At 43.5% G+C, this 20,552-nt stretch overlaps 1 protein-coding gene across 1 annotated transcript; it reads right to left on the bottom strand.

Annotated features, from left to right (window-relative positions):
* Nucleotides 1–1,715: 1,715 nt before the first annotated feature.
* tagapb (T cell activation RhoGTPase activating protein b) lies at nt 1,716–19,686 on the bottom strand (the record flags this gene model as incomplete). Its single annotated transcript, XM_083688837.1, has 14 exons — nt 1,716–3,315; nt 3,431–3,527; nt 3,801–3,981; nt 4,434–4,543; nt 4,807–4,968; nt 5,292–5,455; nt 5,763–5,832; nt 6,309–6,362; nt 6,549–6,633; nt 7,337–7,378; nt 8,853–9,014; nt 13,053–13,220; nt 16,269–16,354; nt 19,645–19,686. 14 exons carry the CDS (start codon nt 19,684–19,686, stop codon nt 2,102–2,104), a joined length of 2,637 nt encoding a protein of 878 aa, XP_083544963.1. The 3' UTR covers nt 1,716–2,101.
* Nucleotides 19,687–20,552: the final 866 nt, after the last annotated feature.

Below are 20,552 nucleotides of genomic sequence, written 5' to 3'. Positions count from 1 at the left end.
ACTCACCAATTTGGATGTACATTGTTCACCCCTTGTCTGTCATTCATCATTACAAGTTGTTAACAGCCTGCCTCTGTTAATCACTGTAAGCCATCATCTTATGTAATAAGCAGGGCATCCGTCCATCCATTCATATTATCCCTCAATTCAGCCATGATTGCATAACTGTCCATCCATAACTGTCCTGCTTTCCTCATAAAGCTCTCTAAAGCCACTACAGTGTGTGGTGTCTGTGATGAGCCGGAGCTCAAGGTCTTTTGCATATTCAATTTTCAAATCAACTAAAGGGCATCCGGTGGATACCTTCAGTATATTGAAAAAGGTCCATTTGCACGCCCAAAAGACTGATAATTCAGAGTCAAGCCAGGATCGATAATTATGGCTGGACACAATACAATGGTTCTGATTGTAGTGTGGGCCGAAAGGCACCTCCATTGTGTTGTCTTGGCGATGGTTCTGATTGTAAACAGCACCTCTGTTATGTTGTTGTCATGCTGTTGCCCTTAAAAATGATGATGAATGGAATGGATCTGTACATGATGGAGTCCTCTCTTAGAAAACAATATTCTTATTCTCCTAGGCTGATCCGACTCTCGGACCACTAAATAAGGCCTCTGTGCTTGATCCCATTGTCTCCACTTTCTTCTGTTTGGCTTGTAATGAAGGGGTTGGTCATCACTGTGCTGTATGGAACTGTCATGTTCTCTACCATAAACTTTCATAGGTCATGAGAGGGGCATACTGTGTGAATCCGTGGGTGCTCCAGGTCTTTACAGGACAGATGCATATTACCCTCGTTGCTTTATGTTTTCTTTTGTCTCTCGAGGGTAGCTTTGTGAATTCCTCCAACTCTCTTAATGTTGCCTTATCAAAAATGCTATGCACTGTGTTCAAATGGGCAGTTTCTGATATTATTCAGAGATATGTGTCAGAGGTTGGGTAAAAAGTGCTCCTTGTTAGAGCAGCCATCGATAACTAAGGCCTTGCCAAACAGAGTTGGATGAAGGAATAGGTTCGGAAACGTAGCCTATTGTAGATCATAGGTGTCTGCACTACATTCTTTGTGTCTGCACTGCACAATTCTTTCAAACTAGCTAGAACTGAACCAAATTAATGAATTAGAGGGTGGCTTTGAGGAAGGAAACCCAAATGTAAAAAAGTCGAGAGCGAGGGGAAGCAGTGGCATCGGCTCATCAAGCAGATAGACACAGCGAGCAATTCAGAGAAAAACCAAATCCGTCCACGTGACTCGTCTGGTTTCCTCCTTTGCACACTGGCCAGAACATGCTGTTCTCACTATGAGAGGGCTGTTTGGTACTGTTATGTAACAGGCCTAGAAAGGAGAAGCAGAGCCTAACTAACACTCGTCTGCCCAACCACTCGACCCTGCAAGACGACCCTACTCAGTTCCTCCCTCTCACTAATGTTATGGATTCGGCCCATTGACATGGCTGTTGGTTGCTCCATGTAGTGAACAGAGAGAGCTGGAAGAGAGCCTCTGTTAGATGAGCGCTCATCTATATGTGTTTGTATGGGCTCATGGTTTCTGTTGCTTTGGATGGCACTTTGTGCTTTCAGATGCCTTCCTTGTCTCAACAAATGAGATACCCCATCTTCAGTACTGCCCTACCAAAAAGTTTCAGGGCTTTGAAGCTCACCGTAATGTTCTTTCTGAGTCTGTTCATAGTCCACACCATATGAAAGGAAGAACCAAGTTGTGATTTATTATAAATGTGCTTTATTGTAGTGGAAGTAAAGATGTTGTAGAGTTAAGACATACAAAAGAACATACAAAAGCATAACACAATGTTCACTAATTCAGAGACTCGTATTACTCTATCAACAACAGAAGGACAATAAAAAACAAGTCAACAATAGGAATAGCATATTGTTGTCCTCTACCTGCATATTGTGTTTATTTACATAGCTTTTCTATAGAGGGACTAGAGGATATTTCTATGTACATAATAGCTTTTCATGTGAAACATTTTAATTCTGTACTCTAAACAGTACTACTCAGACAGTCCAACCCTAACAGTTGCACATAATTTGTGTACATTCAAAGTGAAAAAGTGACACAAAAGGCTGCCATGCCAGGCACTTAAACATAGGACTCCTTGGCATAAGAATACTCCTCAAACACAGGCTGGCTGCACCTCCGTGACACAGTCTCGTGGTTGGCTCTGGACACAGACTCGGACATAGCCCTTTGACGGAACTGGAGACACTGTTCAGCTCCTTTGGCATCTCCCTGTGCCCCTTGAGTGAAGCACTCTGTGTACTGGTTAACAGGAGAGGTGGACAGGAAATTCTCGTTCATAGAGGCAGGGCGTGACCTCCTGCTCAGCTTTCTGGCGTCCTGTACAGTCATGGATCGGTAATTCGGTGGGGCAGGCTGAGCTGCACTCTGGACTGCCTGCTCATAGGGTGGAGGCCTGCAGAAGATCCTGTTGTCCATCTGGATGGCAGACAGGGGGCGCTGTCTGGGAAGGGACTCCGTGGGGCTCTCCAGCTCACTCTGGGAGTCCTCCTGGAGTGTCCCGCAGGGAAAAGGACTCTCTTTCTGGGCATCCCCTTTCTTAAGGCTGCTTCTGTTAAAGGCGAAGGCTCCCAGGTTCTTGGTCCTCAGTTGGACTTTACTGTCAGCCCTCATGGACTGGGAGCGCCGTTTGACCTCCGGGTCCACCTTAAGGAGCTCCGCCCTGGGCTTGGTGCTGAGGGTGGTGTGGTGTGTGGACAGGGCCCTCCGGGGACAAGATGGGGAGGCCAGCGGGGAGCTGGTGAAGACTGAGCCCTCAGATTGGTTGGAGGCAGCACTCTCCAGGGAGCAGGACGAGGAGCACGTGCAGTCCTTTGATGGGTTACCAGCGGTAAAGGCCACTTGTTCCATGTTCAGGCTGCCACTGAGTTTCGGGAGGGACAGCACAGGTCTGGCCACGCCCCTCCCAGGGAGCAGAAAGGAGTCATCAGAGATCTGCTTCTTGAGTGGCTGCTCCTCGAAGTCTGTCCTCCCCATAGAGAAGTCGTCATTGCTGCGGGCCAGTCCACGCAGGTTCCTCATCTCAGCTGAGGGGAAGATGATGGGCTCGGAGCAGCGGCGGCTAAAAGGGGGCTTGGTGAAGGTGTGGAAGATGGTTGTAGAGGAACAGGAGGGGACGGCTGTACTCTCTGAACTACACATGGAGAGGAGAGAGGGAGACGACCCGCCCTCCTCTCCCTGCAACATCCCCATGCTGTTGCTGTCACCTGGGTCTCCATCCGCGTCCGGGTCGGTGCTGTCGTACGCAGAGTCATGTTGCTGGGAGGACATGGAATCTGAAGAGAGGGAGAACGTACGTTAGATTGGTCACTGTGAACTATATGATTGTCATTCTCATTTATGACAGCGTAGTATTGCTGAGAGAGGGGCCAACAGTGGCAATTCCCATACCTAAGTTGTCCTCATCAGGATCTCCCAGAAGGCTCAGGATCTGTTCTCCAAAAATCTCACAGCAATGCTTGATGAGAAACTGTGTCAGCTCTGTCACCTATAGAATGCATGGCAAAGAGTGTGTAAACATCACTGAAAATAGAAGATTCATTTCATAGAGACATTTGAGGGAATGAAAGTAACATTGTACTATAGTGTTACGATTTTGCATTTCCCTGCACTTAAAAAACTCATGCTTGTTTCAATACAGACTAGAGTAGTGTAGTTCTTGTGAAACTGTAGGTACACATTGTGGTTTTCAGAGCACCAAACCACATTGGAAGCTTCAAAGAGCCAGAGTATGATAGTCCAGTCAGAATAAGATTCTCACCTTTTCCACAGTCTGCACATCTAAGGGGGTGCTGTCCAGCTGCAGCAGAGTGGGTGCGATGCACAAGGCTAGATTCTTGGCATCCATCTTGTTTGCATCTACATGCTCAGTGATGTGGTTAAGCACGCACAGAAGGTGCTTCAGCAGGAGGATGTTGAGCCCTGGGAGCATGTCTACCACACTGGGGGGAGCACGAGAGAGGGGGAAGGGGAAGGGAAAGGAGAACAAGATAGAACAGGAAGATGGTTTAGATCAGTTTGTTTGGCGCTCATTTTGTTTGTTTTCAAAGCTTCCTTTTATCAGAGTGGGCACCGAAAACAGAAGTGTCTTGTCTGCAGTGTAGACATTTAGGGCAGTTGCACTACTTCCTCTTTTCAGTCTCTGTGGACTACATTCAAAAGTCCCCTGTACCTATTTTTTACCACACCAACATTAATGGAAATGTTCAGGGATTTTATTAAAAAGTTTTGGACCAAACGCCAACATCAGTCTGACTACAGCTCCCAGTCAGGAGATAGCTACTGAATACAGAACCTGTCACTAAATGAGGTCAGACTAGACAGGTACGTCAGTCGCTGACATTGCTGTCACCATACAGTATATCAGCTCATTAGCGGTTGGTAGCTAGTTTACCTCCTAAGTTTTGAGAGTTTCTGGTGGGCGTCCTCCGTCTCCAAGGCCACCATCCAGGTTTCATACATCTTAGACACTAGCAGGCTGCCTGGGAGCTCCTTAAGAAAACTCTGCAATTAAGGTGAGAGGAGGTTGCAGTCAGACACAGACAGTATACAGGACTATACATGCATGCCATACTAACCGCTCAGAAATATGCCTCTAATTGGATTGCAGCCTTGGGGTGCACTGCATGCACATTTTACACAACATTGATTGAAGCTGATTAGATTGATTAGAGCTGTAGCCATCCACATAGAATGATGTAAACAGGATGGATGGAGAGAAGGTAAGATACAGAGTTATGAAGAGAGTGAATAGGATGACTTCTTACCTTAAGTAGTCCCACCAGGAGAACCACGGGTAGGTCGTCCATCTTCACCTCCATCCCACTGTTGAGCTGCTCTCTGATGGCCTTCAGGGTCTTATTGTTCCCTGCCTTCCTGAACACGCCCTCTGTGGATGGGCCTTTCTTCCACAACAACACCAGCATCTCCTGGGGAGAGACAGGAGAGGAACAGGGGATGAGATTTAGAGCAGGCTGGAAAAGTTATTTTCTCACACAGTGTGTGTGTGTGTGTGTGTGTGTGTGTGTGTGTGTGTGTGTGTGTGTGTGTGTGTGTGTGTGCGTGTGTTCATTGTGCATAATATATGCTGGCAGTGAACACTGAAACTTAGCAAGTGCATTGGTATTTAACTTTGCAAGTGCATTGGTATTTAACTTCTGTGCTTGTTGAAATGATTGCATTTCCCTGATTCACAAACCCTTAAAACTACACAGTTAGCTACTGTAAGGGCAGTTTGGGGACAGAGACGTACTGTGATAGGTTTGGGAAGTGCCCCTTCCACTGGGCATATCTTGGAGAGTTGCTGTCCAAACAGCTGGGTCTTAGAATCTGTGTCGGGGCGGGAGGGCATGCTGGGGAGGGTGGGGCTCCTCTTCAGCCTCCTCAAGATGCTCCATTTGCTGTTGCTGCCATTTTCTGGTATGAGAGAAAATCAGTGCTTATCAACTTGTGTGCATATAAGAAGTAATGGCTCACACAGAATGCATATGATATCATCCATGTCACAACAGTAATAGAGAGAGAGGCAAATCATGTTGAGGATTCTCTTGTTTCAGCATGACATTCACACTGCATCACTGGTTTCTGCTTTTTCTGTCTTCTTCCCATGGTTGTCTATTACTTTCATCTAAATCCTCTGTGTTGGCATGCACGCCGAGGGGCCCTTAACCAAACTCGTGGTTGATAGATAGGTGTTTATGTTCTCAGCGACGTTCAAACTCACCAATGAGGTGTGCCGCTCGGTCCTCTGTGTTACATAACTGCCTTGACAGGGCGGGGATCTTTGCGTTGCCCTGGAAACACAACATGAAAAGGAGATGTGGTCATGGACATGTGAGAGGAACGTGTGGCTGGCAGGGGGGAGAGGGGTGGGGAGGCGCAAATACGCCCCCAAACCACACACCCTTAGTCTACATGCCTACCTCCATGTGCGGAAGACAAGCGTGTAACAAACAACACACAAACAAGTTACTCCTCAAAAACATCAACATGTTCCAACCCAAAACCCCCACAAGAATAACACATTGCCTCCATCTGAACAAAACAACACAAGCCCTCCTATTAACTGCACCAATCAAGTCTTATTGGCCTTGACTGAAACAGACTGAAACTGTTGAAATTCCCCCACCACACACCTCCAACTCTGAAAATAAGCCTCATATCTTCCCCTTATTAAGCCTGGGGAGTCGCAGGTGCTTTTCCAAAACACAAGCTTGATGAATAGTGTACATGTCAATGAGGAAGCTAGAAGAATCGCAGCTATACTCACATCAAGCGGAATCTCGATGGAAGGTTCCATGCCACCTCCTGTTAGAGTTTTAGTCTGAAATGAGAGAGAGAGAGAGAGAGAGAGAGAGAGAGAGAAAGAGAGAGAGAGAAAAGATAAATATGAATTAGGGGGTACGTCTATAGAGAATGTGCTTTGGCTATGACTGCACAGTCCTACTCCCCGTTTCATGTACTTTAGTAACTGTACCGTAGCACATGGTAGGTTAAGTGAGAAACTTACTGCGATACTGCCACTCAACACCTTCATGAGTATGCTTGGGGGTGGAGAAGTAGAACCGGCTCTCTCTTTAGCTTCGTTTATCTTTCTATAATGAGGAAAAAATCTGTTAGTTCATTTTTTATTCTGTCCTCAGTTATGTTGTACGTGCCGTGTCACTAGCCATTATTATGGTCTTATACAGCCTCCTCTGTATGTCAATAGGGCATATTCTTGTGGGTGCTGTAGGTAGGTATGGGGGTGTGTTGTTCTAAGTTTTAACAGAAGATCGATACACAAACAAACAACCTGGTGAGAATGATTATCATCTGGGCCTTTGATTATCATCACTGGGAATGATGAATATCAATGATGAATGTAATAAACTATTGGACTATTACATTTTGTGTCATTATGATGACAGATACAAGATTCAAATGTGTGTGTCATTTTATTGCACAAAATAATTTATCAGATTTTGATCATGGGAGAAACTAATTAATACTATGAATGATTTTATGTCAAAAATGACACAAATAGCTCTGACATGGTGAAGTTAATTGTAATATAGTATTCAGTAATATATTGTTTTTGACATGAATACTCTAATATAGACATATGTTTGCATAATCATAAAGTACCACATAGCTATATGCATTAAATTGAATGACATTGACAGTACAGCCCACGTCATACCGCAAGTTGTATAATAAATCTATTTTCAACACATGTAAGTAGGTACAATTATAACTATATTATGACAGTATTAAGTGGCATGTTTAAAACTGTAAACAAACATCAGTAGTGCTTACCTGTGAAGAGTATCTAGCCAGCGTTCTTTCACCTCAGGCGAGCTGCAGTGAAAATAACAGCATGGTTTAAGTTACTAATCCACAGTGAGAGGAACCAACAACGCGACGGACGGACAGACTGAAGAGGCTCAGCACACCCTCAGGTTCTTATATCAGCTACGCTAGAAACTCCGACTCTGTCATAGGGACAGGAAGCTGCGTCATGGAGGCCCTCGATCAGACTCCTTCCACTTCCTCTTGGTTGTTGCTCTGCTGTGGGTTGTTGATCAGTGGAAAGAAAGCAATAAGGGAGGTTCTAATGCACACTCACCATCACACACCTGTGCTTACTGTGGCTCTACACCGGGGGGTGGGGGTGGGGGGGGGGGGTCTTACTATGTGGGCCTAGGAGTGTGGTCTTTAGGAGTAGGAGTGTGTGAGAGTTGAATGTATGTGTGTGTGTGTGTGTGTGTGTGTGTGTGTGTGTGTGTGTGTGTGTGTGTGTGTTTGTGTGTGTGTGTGTGTGTGTCACCAGGGCAAATATATTTGGATTACAGTAAAAGAGGCTTTTATAGTCACTTTCATTCCAGACCAGATTATATTGGTGCTTACTGGTAAACTCTGAGCTGGTGAGCTGGTGAACCCCAGACTCTAGGAATGACACAAGTCAACAACATTTGAACACTCTAAAAAACGAGAAACCGTAGGAGTACAGTACACGATTCAGACACATGTCTAAATGACCCAGATTTGAACCGATGAGGACTATCATTCCTGATCCAAATAGTCATTTTTGTGTTTCTTTATATGAAACAACTTTCATCATTTCCAATATATGACTCTTTTTTTTATAAATGTGTGAGCATGACATGTGCAATGTTTGCACTCCGCTCTTTATTAGAAAATTGTGCTAAAATCCATTGCTGTAAATCCCCTGAGAGGAGAGCATGTGACAGGTCTGATGGTCAACTACACATTTCCTATTTCAGCAGCTATTATCTTGTGATGGTGGGGACTTTATTCTCACTTCTCTATTTCATTCAAGCTCTCACATCGTCACTAAGGCAACTAGCTATGTTTTCAGAGCACTCCAATGACACTACTGTATTTGTACACAGTCACCTCCATAGGAAACACAAATCTTTACTTGAGTCTTCCAACAATTGTTACAAACAACAATTTACTCAGTAATTCTCACACTATACTGTAGCTGTGAAATGCCAGTAAGCTGAACCATGTAGTTTTGTAACCTTTGACCTTTGGGTTTTCTGAGAATAAGTCATTGTTCCATAATGTCACTGAAAAACAAAATAAACTTGACTTGTTATTGTTAAACTGAGAGAGAATGTTTCTCTTTGAGAGTATTAATCTGTGTGTGTGTGTGTGTGTGTGTGTGTGAGTGTGTGTGTGTGTGTGTGTGTGTGTGTGTGTGTGTGTCTGTGTGTCTGTGTGTCTGTGTGTGTGTGTGTGTGTGGGGGGGGGGGGGTGTGGGCGTGTGTACACATGGATGGCTGATGAATGACACATGAATGCTTACCGGAAGGACACCATACAGAAAGCAAGGGGCCAGGCCAAGACAAGGGAGGTCCTAAGGTCAATGTCTCCCCCTCCTTCTTCCTCCTCTGGCTCGTCCTCGAAGCCATAAAGCCACAGGTCCTCCAGGCTCACCCTGTGCTTCAGACGGTGGCCTGCATTTGACCTAAAGAGAGAGAGAGAGAGAGAGAAAGAGAGAGAGAAATAAAGAGGACTCAGGAGGTGTAATTATTTTATCCAAACAGGAAGAGTGAAATTATAACACCATTGGGTCTGTATTAGGACTGTATTCTGTCCATACAATTAATTGCTGTGTGATCCACTTCTCTCTCCGTAGAGCAAAGAGAACAAAAAGTGACATTACCCTCATTTTATAGAAATAGTAATCTAATGCTGTTTTAATAGATTGATTACTCTCATCACACACAAAGAGGAAGTGCTCTGATTTCTATCTTCTGACGAGAGGCACTGTTCCATGACTGGTTTCCTGTCTGTCTGCCCGTTGATGAAGAGGAAGGCACTCTCTTGTGGCCTAGATTCACCATTTTTCATTTCATACGATTTTGAAACTTTCACCTCCTCACGTGTGTTTTCAACGACCCACGCACACGGCCTTGTGGACATGTTTTTTTATGAGCAAAGATACAGTACATACAGTAACTGCATTGAGAATCCATCTTGAGCCAGGAGTGTGATGGAAATATGTCACAGACAAAGTTATTCATTTTTCTTTCTATGGAATTGTCTCTTTGTTTTCCTCTTGTACAGTATTGCCATGGAGACTTATGGTGATGACCTAGGGGTGCTTGTCCATCTTTGTGGCAGGAATGCTTTCAATCCGATTGAGCTCAGCAAGGTAACTCACTGTATTTTCTCCTTTATGGCTTTGTTTTGTTTGATTATGCTCTCCTCCCAAGGCTCCAATACCTCTCTCTTTGTAGAGGACACAGGCCCTTTACCATTTACCTTTACCACCCCCTGCTTCCTGGAATTATTCCCTACTGCATGACCCCAGTGACACGAATCTGTTAGCAGCAGAAGTGTTAGCAGAGTCCAATGAGGCAACACAGATATAATGAGTGTGAACATAAGAAACATGCAAATGCTAGATTGAAATATGCGGTGTGCTTTATTAAAATAAATGAGTAGGCCATAAGGGCAAACTCCATGGCCAAAAAGCTTCAGCAGAATAATGTCTATGAATTCTGATTTGTGTATCTATGCACTGAAGGAAGTTGTTAATAAGTATAGAAGACATAATATGTATGTGTTGGTGTGTGACTACAATGTGACTACAATGTGACTACAATGTGACTACAATGTGACTACAATATGTATGTGTTGATGCATCCAAAGCATTTGACCAAATTAATCATGGTAAATTGTTTGTTAAACCCACAAGAGCGAGGGGTCCCCCCATATTTGACAAGGATCTTGTATTTTTAAGTTAGATGGGGTAAGGGCATATCCTAAGGGCGCATCCTTCCTAGTGACCAATGGGGTCCAACAAGGTGGAATACTGTCACCTGTTCTCTTCAATTTGTATATGGATGATCTTTCTAAAAAGTTAAAAGAGTGTAAGACTGGATGTATAGTGGGGAATAGTCTTATTAACCATATGATGTACGCTGATGAGTCGTCCTGTCTCCTTATAGCAAATTTCCTATGTGTGCGGATGATGTTAAAACAGCTCTATTTAAAGCCTACTGTACTCCACTCTATACAGCCTACCGTACTCCACCCTGTACAGCCTACTGTACTCCACTCTATACAGCCTACTGTACTCCACTCTATACAGCCTACTGTACTCCACTCTATACAGCCCAGTGGGGTGCCGTTATGATAAAGCGAAAATGAAAAAGCTTCAGCTAGCATTCAATGATGCATTCAGACTCTTGCTGAAGCTCCCAAGATGGACAAGTGCAAATCATATGTTTGTGACTAGTAATGTTCCCACCTTTCATGCTGTGTTGAGGAATTACATGCCTAAATGTATGTGTCGGCTAATTGTTATTATAATAAAAATAAAAAAAATCATAATGGCTCTAACTGAGCCTACACAAAGTGACACAAGGTATTTTCGTCACGCCTCAGCACCATGGGTGCCCGAGCCTTCAGCTGCTCAGCACCCAAGCTCTGGAATTCTCTCCCCCCACACATAAGACAGTCAGACTCCATCACAACATTCAAGTCCCAACTCAAAACCCACCATTTCAAACTGGCATACTATCTCTAAATTGGACACTCTGCACTTCACTTGTTTTTTATCATGATGTGTTGTCTGTTTTGTTTTTAATGATTGATGTCAATTTAGCTTTTACTTCTTCTCTGTAAGGTGACCTTGGGTGACCTGAAAGGCGCCTCCAAATAAAATGCATTATTATTATTATTATTCCTCTAGTCTTTGGAAACATTGGAACAAATGTCAGTATGTGTTTTGATCACTGTGAATTTGTGAAATGCCATGATCTCCTACATGTTTCTGTACTGTTGTCCTCGTGTTGTATTTCATTATTTTTATTTTCTTTATTTTTTCTTTGCTGATATGGACCTGTGTGTCTGAAATAAAGTTAAATAAAAAAGTAAAAAATGAAAGTAGTGTGGAAGACTTAATGAGGGATGGGGGAGCTGGGGAGCGGGGGAGGGAGGGTGGAAAAAGATGGATTGAGTGAGTTGTATTTTATGCCTGTGAGTGAGGGAACGGAAGAGGAGGAAAACAAAGACCAATTATATTCCGAGTGTTCTATAAGGACGTGGCTGCAGTGAAGGAGTACATTTTCTACTGTCAAATATTACCTTTACATTATACCACTGGAGCGTGTTGCCAGGCAACGGTTGTTAGTCCAAAAAAAAAACGACATTGGGTGAATCAGGAAATTTAACCAAGAAGCTATGGATTACTTAAAACTTCTAATTTACCTGAGTACACAGTTTCGCGTATTAGGATCCCCATTCACTGTTGCTAATGCAAGACTTGACATAAAACACTAGTACTGTACAGAAAAGAACCGTCATGGACATGTTATAGACGCAAATAACACAAAGACAATACTACATTCAGTTAAAATAAAAGAGAATCCTACGCTGTCAAGACACCACAAGACACTTACAGACTAATCATATATGAGACATGGAGACAGTGGAGAGGCTAGTCTTGGCTAGAACACAAGCGCCCCTGAAGCTCTTTTGAAACCAGTGGTTTAGCCCCCTCACTGTGCCTCTGCTGGAACAGTGGGTCGCCATGGAGAAAGTACAGTAGTGTGAGAGGAAAAAAACCTGCCTGCATTCAAGAGACGAGTGTGACTGAACTCCCACTCAACACCTGAACAATGCCTCCACTCTTCTTTGAGTCAGAGAGATTATTTGATTGATTTGGAGACCTGTTATCTTTGTGAACATCACATGGCGTTTTGTTTTATACTGTATACAGTAGCTGTGAACTTTTAAATGCATCTCAAATAAACATCTCAAATCGAAAGATAACTTACATACACACGTACTCCCTTGACATGAACATGCCCTGTCCATTTCAAACATTTATATTGTGGGCCGACAAGATTTTGAAATGTTATTTTCACCATATTGAGAAAGGAACGAAGAGAAACCGAAAGCTATCTCTGTGTCCATTTCCTGCTTTGGCCAATACCTTCCTGAGAGGGAACGACCCAGCATTCTGCTGCTGTGTATTTGAGGTGACTGTGACCTTACTCTAAAAAAGAGAAGCTGTGTGGAAGGAGAATTCCCCTGACTGCAGTCCTACTGTATACTCCTGTGGTGTTCACTTCCGTGTTCATACCCCCATGCCTGAATTGAATCAAAACAAATAGGGAAGAGTGTTTTGGGTCATGTGAAATGCTGCATCAGTGAGATTGCACTCTACTGCCGGACGTGTTTTGTGTTTGTGATGCAGTGTTGTGTGAGAACTTACGACTTCCTAATATAGATTCTGTACACTGGTCTGCCTTTGTGTACTTGTGGGGATCTACTGTACCCACTGTAATGGGAATCAGTTTCATAGTCTTGTTCTTGGACCAGTCTCATTAAAATAGAGAGATACGGTTAAAAGTATGTGGGGTGGATGTGTTCATACTGTATGAGAGTGGTGTATATTGGTGTATACAATATATGTATGTTTGTGTGTGTATGTTTGTGTGTGTGTGTGTGTGTGTGTGTGTGTGTGTGTGTGGTATGTTACACCTCTTACTTTAGCTTGGCCATGACGATGACGTCGCTGAAGAGGAAGAGGTGTCTCTCTGTGGTCTTCATCCCCTCTGTGATCTGGACACACTCGTCTAGGATAAGTTCTGCATTCTCACTGCTGAGGCCCAGGACAAAGGGACACTGCTCTGCTACCCAGCATGGAGCTTCCTCCCTGGGGCAGACAGGATACAGAGAGTGGGTGACAGAGCCATGGGGAGTCAGCCACTCAATTAATATAGGCCTACTAATAGGCCTACCTACTGCACAAACTTCATACACACACAACAGTTTACTCAAGATTATCAAGATTATCTTTTCACATAAGACCATGACCAAACTCAGGACCAGCATTTGTTTTTGCCATACAAACATAACTAATCATTTGGCTCTAATCATAGGTTCTACATAATCTTTTCGTCAAATGTCATAGTTTATTGGGATTGGCGTTCATTTCAAATGAAAATGTCATGTGTGCCAGCCGGAACCTTATCTACCCTTCCACCACCACATCAATACTAGCCAGAATAAGATAAGCTCTGAGAGTCTTTAGACGAGGGCCATGTTTTGGTGCTTACCTGTACACACATCAGTGATTTACTGTATTGTGGGGGGAGGCAACAAATGAAATATTAAAACATAAATATTTGAATATATCAATATATTAATCTACAGAGCAATTATGTGAGCCCAAATGAGTAGAACAAATAATACTTTCAGCTTTCAGAATCAAAATTAAAATTGGCATCCAATAGCTGTGAGTTTTTAAAACAGATGTAGATTGTTCAGTACATTTGATGGATTGTGTGAAAATGCCATCGTATTGTTCTTCTGTTTGTTTTCCTCTCATTCTACAGAACCCACCCCTCACAAGCTAACGCCCTCACTCTTCTCACTGACACTCTGACCTTTTAAGGGCGCTGTTCTTCCTCCCCTGTACTGTCATAAATAGCAATTTTTTGCTAATTTTTTTTTTTTTTTAAACATATATTTATTGTGTTTTTCACATAACCAAAACATTTTCTTAGCCATTACATGATGTGTATATCTAAACTGATATCTAAACTCAATGTCTTAGTGTCGTATTTCCTTGCTTTGACTTGCTTAGACCATCCCTCAGTCTGTCTGAGTCTAAGCTTGGAATGCTATGGTTGTCAGCTCTATACACCGGAATGTATGAATCAATGTGAAAATGCATATGAAAGTTTGTTGTGTACTGTATTCTTAGTATACTGTATGAAAATGATGTCTTCTTTTGACTACCGGTATATCTCTCCCTTCTAAGTTACTGAATATGTATTCAAATTGATACCGTAGAGGGACTTTCCCGAGCTACCCTCTCTAATCTGCTTGGCCTCACCACTGAAGAGATCCAAAGTACTGCACAGATATTACAAAGTCTGCACAGTACATCACACTCATCACCATCGTCAGTGTTGTATGGGTTTAAAGATCATATGACCTTCAGCGAGCTAGCATACGTTAACAATTGTCCCGCCCACTGCAGTGAAACTAGCACATTCCTTCCCCCTCATTGAAGGTTGTGTGTTGAGTAGGTGAGAGTAAGAGTGTCATGTTCATCTCTGACGGTAGTGAGGTGGTCTAGTTGGTCTCTCCCACTACTCTGTCTGGTGACCTGGGGGCAACATCAATTACTGGAATGGTTAATGGCAACCTGGGGTGCACACATATGCCCATGTCGGCAGGGGTTCGAATCCGGCCCATGGCCTGCTGACATACCCTCTCCTCCTTACTTTCCTGTCTTTCTTCACTATCTCTATTCAATAAAATGCTAAATATAAAAGTGGGCCCACTAAAAAAAATAACCTTAAAAAAAAAAAACACATCATTCACTCAAAAAGAAATAAAAATGTGTCAACATGCTAAAAGCATTGAAAACCTTCATTGGAAATATATCACAATAAACAATATCTTTCAGTATAAATAACAACATATTGATGACAATGGAATGATGAATAAAGTATTCATACATGTCACATCAGAATAAACCATATGGATGTCTCAGACCAGTAGAGACAGAGGAACCTCTGGAAACTCAGACCCGCTCCACAGTATGAGTATTGCAAATTGCCTCTCACTAAGTAGATGTCTGGATTAAAGTCCAGGGCTCTTGAAACACAATTAAGGCAGAGGACTGAGCATGAATATACATTGAACTGATGGACAGTTAGTCATAGTTTTTTCTATTGGATTTTTACCCTGTGTTCTCCGTCTGATATTTATGAAGTATTTAGTCAGCTTTTCTGCAATTGATTGAAAGACAGATGATCAATATCAAAGTAAATATTAAGTGTATTATACACACTCTCCCTAACCCACGAGTCCTCAGATTCAGCCTGTTCGGTTGAGCAGGGGAGTGATGAGGGGGATTTGAGTGGGTTCAGACAGCTGTAGTCAGAGATGGAGGAAAATCCCCTGTGATGACACCTGTGTCCTCAGCTACCATAGAGTGGGCAATGCAGCCCCCCTATAGCTATTGGAGGTAGCGTCTGACTCAGAATGACATCAGTGAACATCAACATGTGGTTATTCTGTAGACAGGGGGAGGGAGCGATGAACTGAATATCTGAACCGCAAATGACCTGTTGTGTACACTGAACACTTTATTAGTAACACCTGTACACCTTCTGATGGTGGAGGTGGTGTAATGGTGTGAGGAATGTTTTTTAAAAATCTGCAGGAATTGCATGATGCAATCATGTCATCATGGAACAGAATCTCAAAGGAATGTTTCCAACATCTTGTGGAATCAATGCCACGGAGAATTGAGGCTGTTTTGAGAGCAAAGGGAGGCCCTCTCCAGTATTAGTATAGCGTTCCTAATAAAGTGTTCGGTGACTGTATATTGATAACAACAAAATCAAGTGCACTTATAGAAACTGCAATAGTACAACCCTTTGAATACTTTCTGCTTGTCTGTTTTGACTTAGGAGTTTGTCAAGACAAAGACAATTTGTTGTTGTTGAATTTTTGAAGCGGAACAATTTACCAGGTCATAGAATATGCAGCAGGAGCATTAGGGGTGTATATTATAACATTATTTGATTTGTTTGATCAAAGGTTCAATTTCTTTTTTGTTGTCCACTGAAACAATTGAAACACTGCTCAAACTAATAGCTCAGTGTGATAGCTGAGGGGATCTGTACTGCCACCCCTGGGCTGGTGGAGATACTGCAGTATGAGCAGAGAAGAGCAGACCCACCTTATGGCAGACCAAGGCATGCCCAATGCCTTCCCTAAGGCCAGAGATGGGGCCGAACGGCGTCTCTGAGCCAAGCTGCGGAGGTGCTGTGGGGAAACAGAGGGTCAGAGCCTGACTTTAGCATATATATGAATTGTAGCATGCAATATGGATTAAAATGGATTATGGATGATGGATTATAACTCATGCATGCACGCACGCACGCACACACGCACGCATACACGCGCACACACACACACACACACACACACACACACACACACACACACACACACACACACAGTGTCTTTTCAATGAGCCATTTTCAGAGTATGCTAAACATGTGCTTGATGCTGCGTGAATTTGAAAATCCATCATTGAGGAACCCATGCTGCAGCCCGTCAACAGGCTCAGAGCATTCTGGAGCAAATGTACTCTGGCCAAAACAATGATGGCTTGTTCAGGCATGGGAAAGCAAAAACAAAAAGCCAGCCCCCATAATTCACAGCCCTAATCTCCCCTCTCTATGGGGCTAATGAGTGTTATATTTACAATGTGAAATGATTTCACAACAGGTTTGTGTGCCATTTCATTTTATGTAATCATTATTTTTAAATTCCTCTCTTCCCTCCTCACCCCAGTTGTTGAAGAACGAAAAAAAAAAAAAAAAAAAAAAAAAAAAGATCTCATCCCCTCAAAGGATTGGTCACTATGACCTTGCTACCTGGGGCTGTCTTTATTTTCATCCAAAAGGCCAACCCTGCAACAACGGACAGTTGCCTCCCCTAACCATCATGGATGTGTTGCCACTATCAACAATAGCTCAAATGCATTACTAAACATTGAACGGTGAGTAAAACATGAACACAAAGGTTTGTGACAATCAGTGGGGATACAACAAAACAAACATTATTGTTGACCCACGAAGGACACACGTGCAATCACACAGGAACAAAATCTTTTTCACTGATTAATAAAAGGATGTTTCATCTTTGGCATCCGTGTTGTTGTTGACCTTCTGCCGTGCTCTGATTGCTACGCTCCGAGACAGGCCTCACAGAAACTGGGTTACGTGCTCAGGACAACGAAATTGCCTCTATGGCACTTTCCATGATGAGCAAGTGCCACGGGCTGGAAGTAAACTTCAGCCCCCCCAAAGAGAAGGAGAGTTAACAAAGCACCCCTCTCTCCTCTTTCCACTGGCACCTTGCCCTCTCTCTCTCTCTAGAGCGGTGACCCTTCCAGCAGGGCCATGTCAGAGCAGTAGACTGGCTGGCACATGTGCCTGCTGGCAGGTCAGCATAGGCCCACAATGGTTCTCGTGTGATCCACTTTCCTCAGCCACCAGGGCCACATGCAAACCTAAAACGCACTTGTGTGTGATTCACTGGATCCTCTGTCTATTGATGAGGTGTAAGTCAGTCACAGGGCCATCATTATGGTCTCTGCTGCAGACTAGACTCCATTAAGTGGCAAACTGATATGTACTTTCTTCATCTATATGACATCACTGTATTACCTTGTGAAGGGCCCTGAGGATCTCTGACATGGCTGACTACACCCTACATTGTTAGACTTTAGTCTGTGTGATGTGGCTTGTTATGTGACTCCTTCCTCTGTAATGTGGCTCGCTGCACCCTCAATGGGGCCATGTCATGTGATGTAGGTCTTCAAAGCCTTTTTTAAAATTCTCAGTAAAACTGTGAGAGGGCCTTGGACCACCTGGCTAGTAAGTCATTTCTTGATTGGTTCAAATCCTCAAATCCTCTAACAATGTGTTTTCTGTTTCTTAATGACTTTTTGATCAATATCTCATGTTCTCTTCTGACCATACCGGCGAGCACGCTAACTTTGATTCCCAGCAGTCATTTGTAAAAACCCTGGTCTTGTTACAGTAATTGCAATGGGACACATACAGTGCTGTAAGGTTGAACTTCATTAAAGTTAATGAGAGTAGGGAGGAAGCTCTCAACAAATATGTTCTTCTCAGACTCCTTTGAACCGTACCTTGAAGTTCTAAATATTCTAAATTATGATTTTTTTATCGTCTCTTGATTGTCTTTATAGTTCTGGTTGTGGTTGATTCTAGCTGTCCCTGCCTGAGGCTCAGCTGAGGTGCACTCACTTCATCCTGACTGAGCCGTGGTACAGCGAGTGTGTGTGTGTGTGTGTGTGTGTGTGTATGTGTGTGTGTGTGTGTGTGTGTGTGTGTGTGTGTGTGTGTGTGTGTGTGTGTGTGTGCAGGTCACGGCAACAATGAAACAGATGTCAAGTTGTTGCAAACAGGGTTAGGGTTAGGGTTAGGGTTAGGGTTAGGGTTAGGGTTAGCCCCGCAATTCGAGTTGCTTTAAGAAGTCTCGATCTTGCAACATCTGACTGGCCAACACACGTGACACGTGTCTCATCCAAAAGCTAGTGGGGGTATTTGAACTTGAGGAGTGAGTCTACCATCTCAACTTGGTTACACTAGTCACAAATGGGGCTCGCGAGAAGCCTGAAGTGTTGCCTAAACAATGAATGTGGGAGTAGTTACGGATGCTAATTCATTACGGATGCTAATTCACTATGGATGCTAATTGCTGAAACCAAGCCTCATCACTCATCACTCACTCTTGCTTTAACTTCTGGTCTTTGGTCTGATATATAGAAATCTGATTAATCCGAACTAAAGCATTAGTTGATTAATCTGTTTGATTAATCTTTTCAACTTTACAGCCCTAAACTAAAGCCTTTACATTACAAATACAGATACAGTTTACATGATGAAGCTTCTGTAGAAGGACTGAAGATCTGTTTGATTCACCTTTAGCCTTCTGAGTTTCTGAAGGAAAAATAGCCTGGACTGGTATTTAGACAGCACATGCCTGTTGGCTCTAAGTTCAGTTTGCTGTCAGTTATTGTACCAAGGTACTGTTTTTCTCTTTTTTTTTACTCTTGATAAAACCTGTTTGTGTTACAGTTTTACCAAAATGGCCAATTAGTGTAACAGCTATACAGGTACAGTGCTGCTTATCTTGATCTTGTAGATCAAAAGTCATGACGGTTCTATACAATCAATCAATTAGAGTATATTTTGTGCGATTAGAGGTCTTTAGGTTCACAGTGAGGCAATCATGAATCAGGAGTGAATCCCCGAAGTGGCCAACATAGGGGAGCCACATCATCAAAGTTATGAGGTCCACTCGGACTAACCATTTCCATGGCAACACAATCAGTCTGTACTCACACACTAAAAATGAAACCTCGAAAGCTGCAAAGGTCCACATTAGTTTTTCATTCAACCTTTAACAATCTACTTTATGTACAAGAGCCCAGAGTAGCACATTCTCACCTGAAAAGGGAACTATGGATAAGCCTTAATCAAGTTCAAGTTCAATCAAGTTCCATCAGTACTCACAGGGCGTAGAGCAGCACCGTCGTCATAGCTTCCCCTCCTCATTGCTGCCATTCCATGTTCCATGCTTGTCCGTGTTCCTGGTGTGTTCTGTGTCCCTGTGTCTCTGTATCCCTGCCTGTCTATGTCCTTGTAGCTGGCTGTGCGTGCTGAGGAGCACAGAGGAGCAGAGCAGTGGTCTGAGTACCACCGAGGCTCTGCACCACACGATCAGAGAGCAGCGGCAGAATGAGGTGCCCAGCGCTCCTGACCGGCTTCTTCAGCTGGCGCTAATGAGGGTTTAGAACAATAGAGGCCTGGAGGGACAAAAGAGGAAAGGGGGTTCTGCTTGACCTGGGCCCGCTGGCCTCACAATCCCGCTCCGCTCTGAGCTCCGACAGCCCTCCCCTCCCTCCCTCCCTCCCTCCATCCTACCCCTGCCCCAACTCTGCTTGGACAGCTTCCTGTTATAATGAGATCGCCAGGCATCCCACCAAGTGCTCGTCCCCGTTTCCAGGCTAGCGGCCGTGACGACCAGGCTGGCAAACTATACCTCTGGTATAACGGGGCTCACCAAACTCTCTCCTCTCAGGCTCCCTGCAGGCCCAGTCATACACACTGGGACTGGATGTACTTTGAGGAGTGTGACTCAGAGAAAAGTGAGCATGATATACTCCATCCTGCAGTCTAACCCCATCCCCAAGCCTTGTATCATGTCCCACACTGTGTAGTGGTTAGAATGTTGTTGGAGTGTCTACAGTGCCCTCCATAAGTATTGGAAAGAGGAAGCATTTTGTCTTCTTTTAGCTCTATACTATATAACAGTTTGGTATTGAAATCAAACAATTACTGTGGGGTCAAAGTGATTCTCAGCTTTAATTCAGTGTTTTGTTCCTTTCAGATTGGTTTCACCATTTGGAAAGGAATATTTT

This window comes from Argentina silus, assembly GCF_951799395.1.
Source record: "Argentina silus genome assembly, chromosome: 17".
Taxonomy (NCBI): Eukaryota; Metazoa; Chordata; class Actinopteri; order Argentiniformes; family Argentinidae; genus Argentina; species Argentina silus.
Note: the sequence above shows the minus strand (reverse complement) of the source record. Positions and strands in the feature narration are given on the sequence as shown.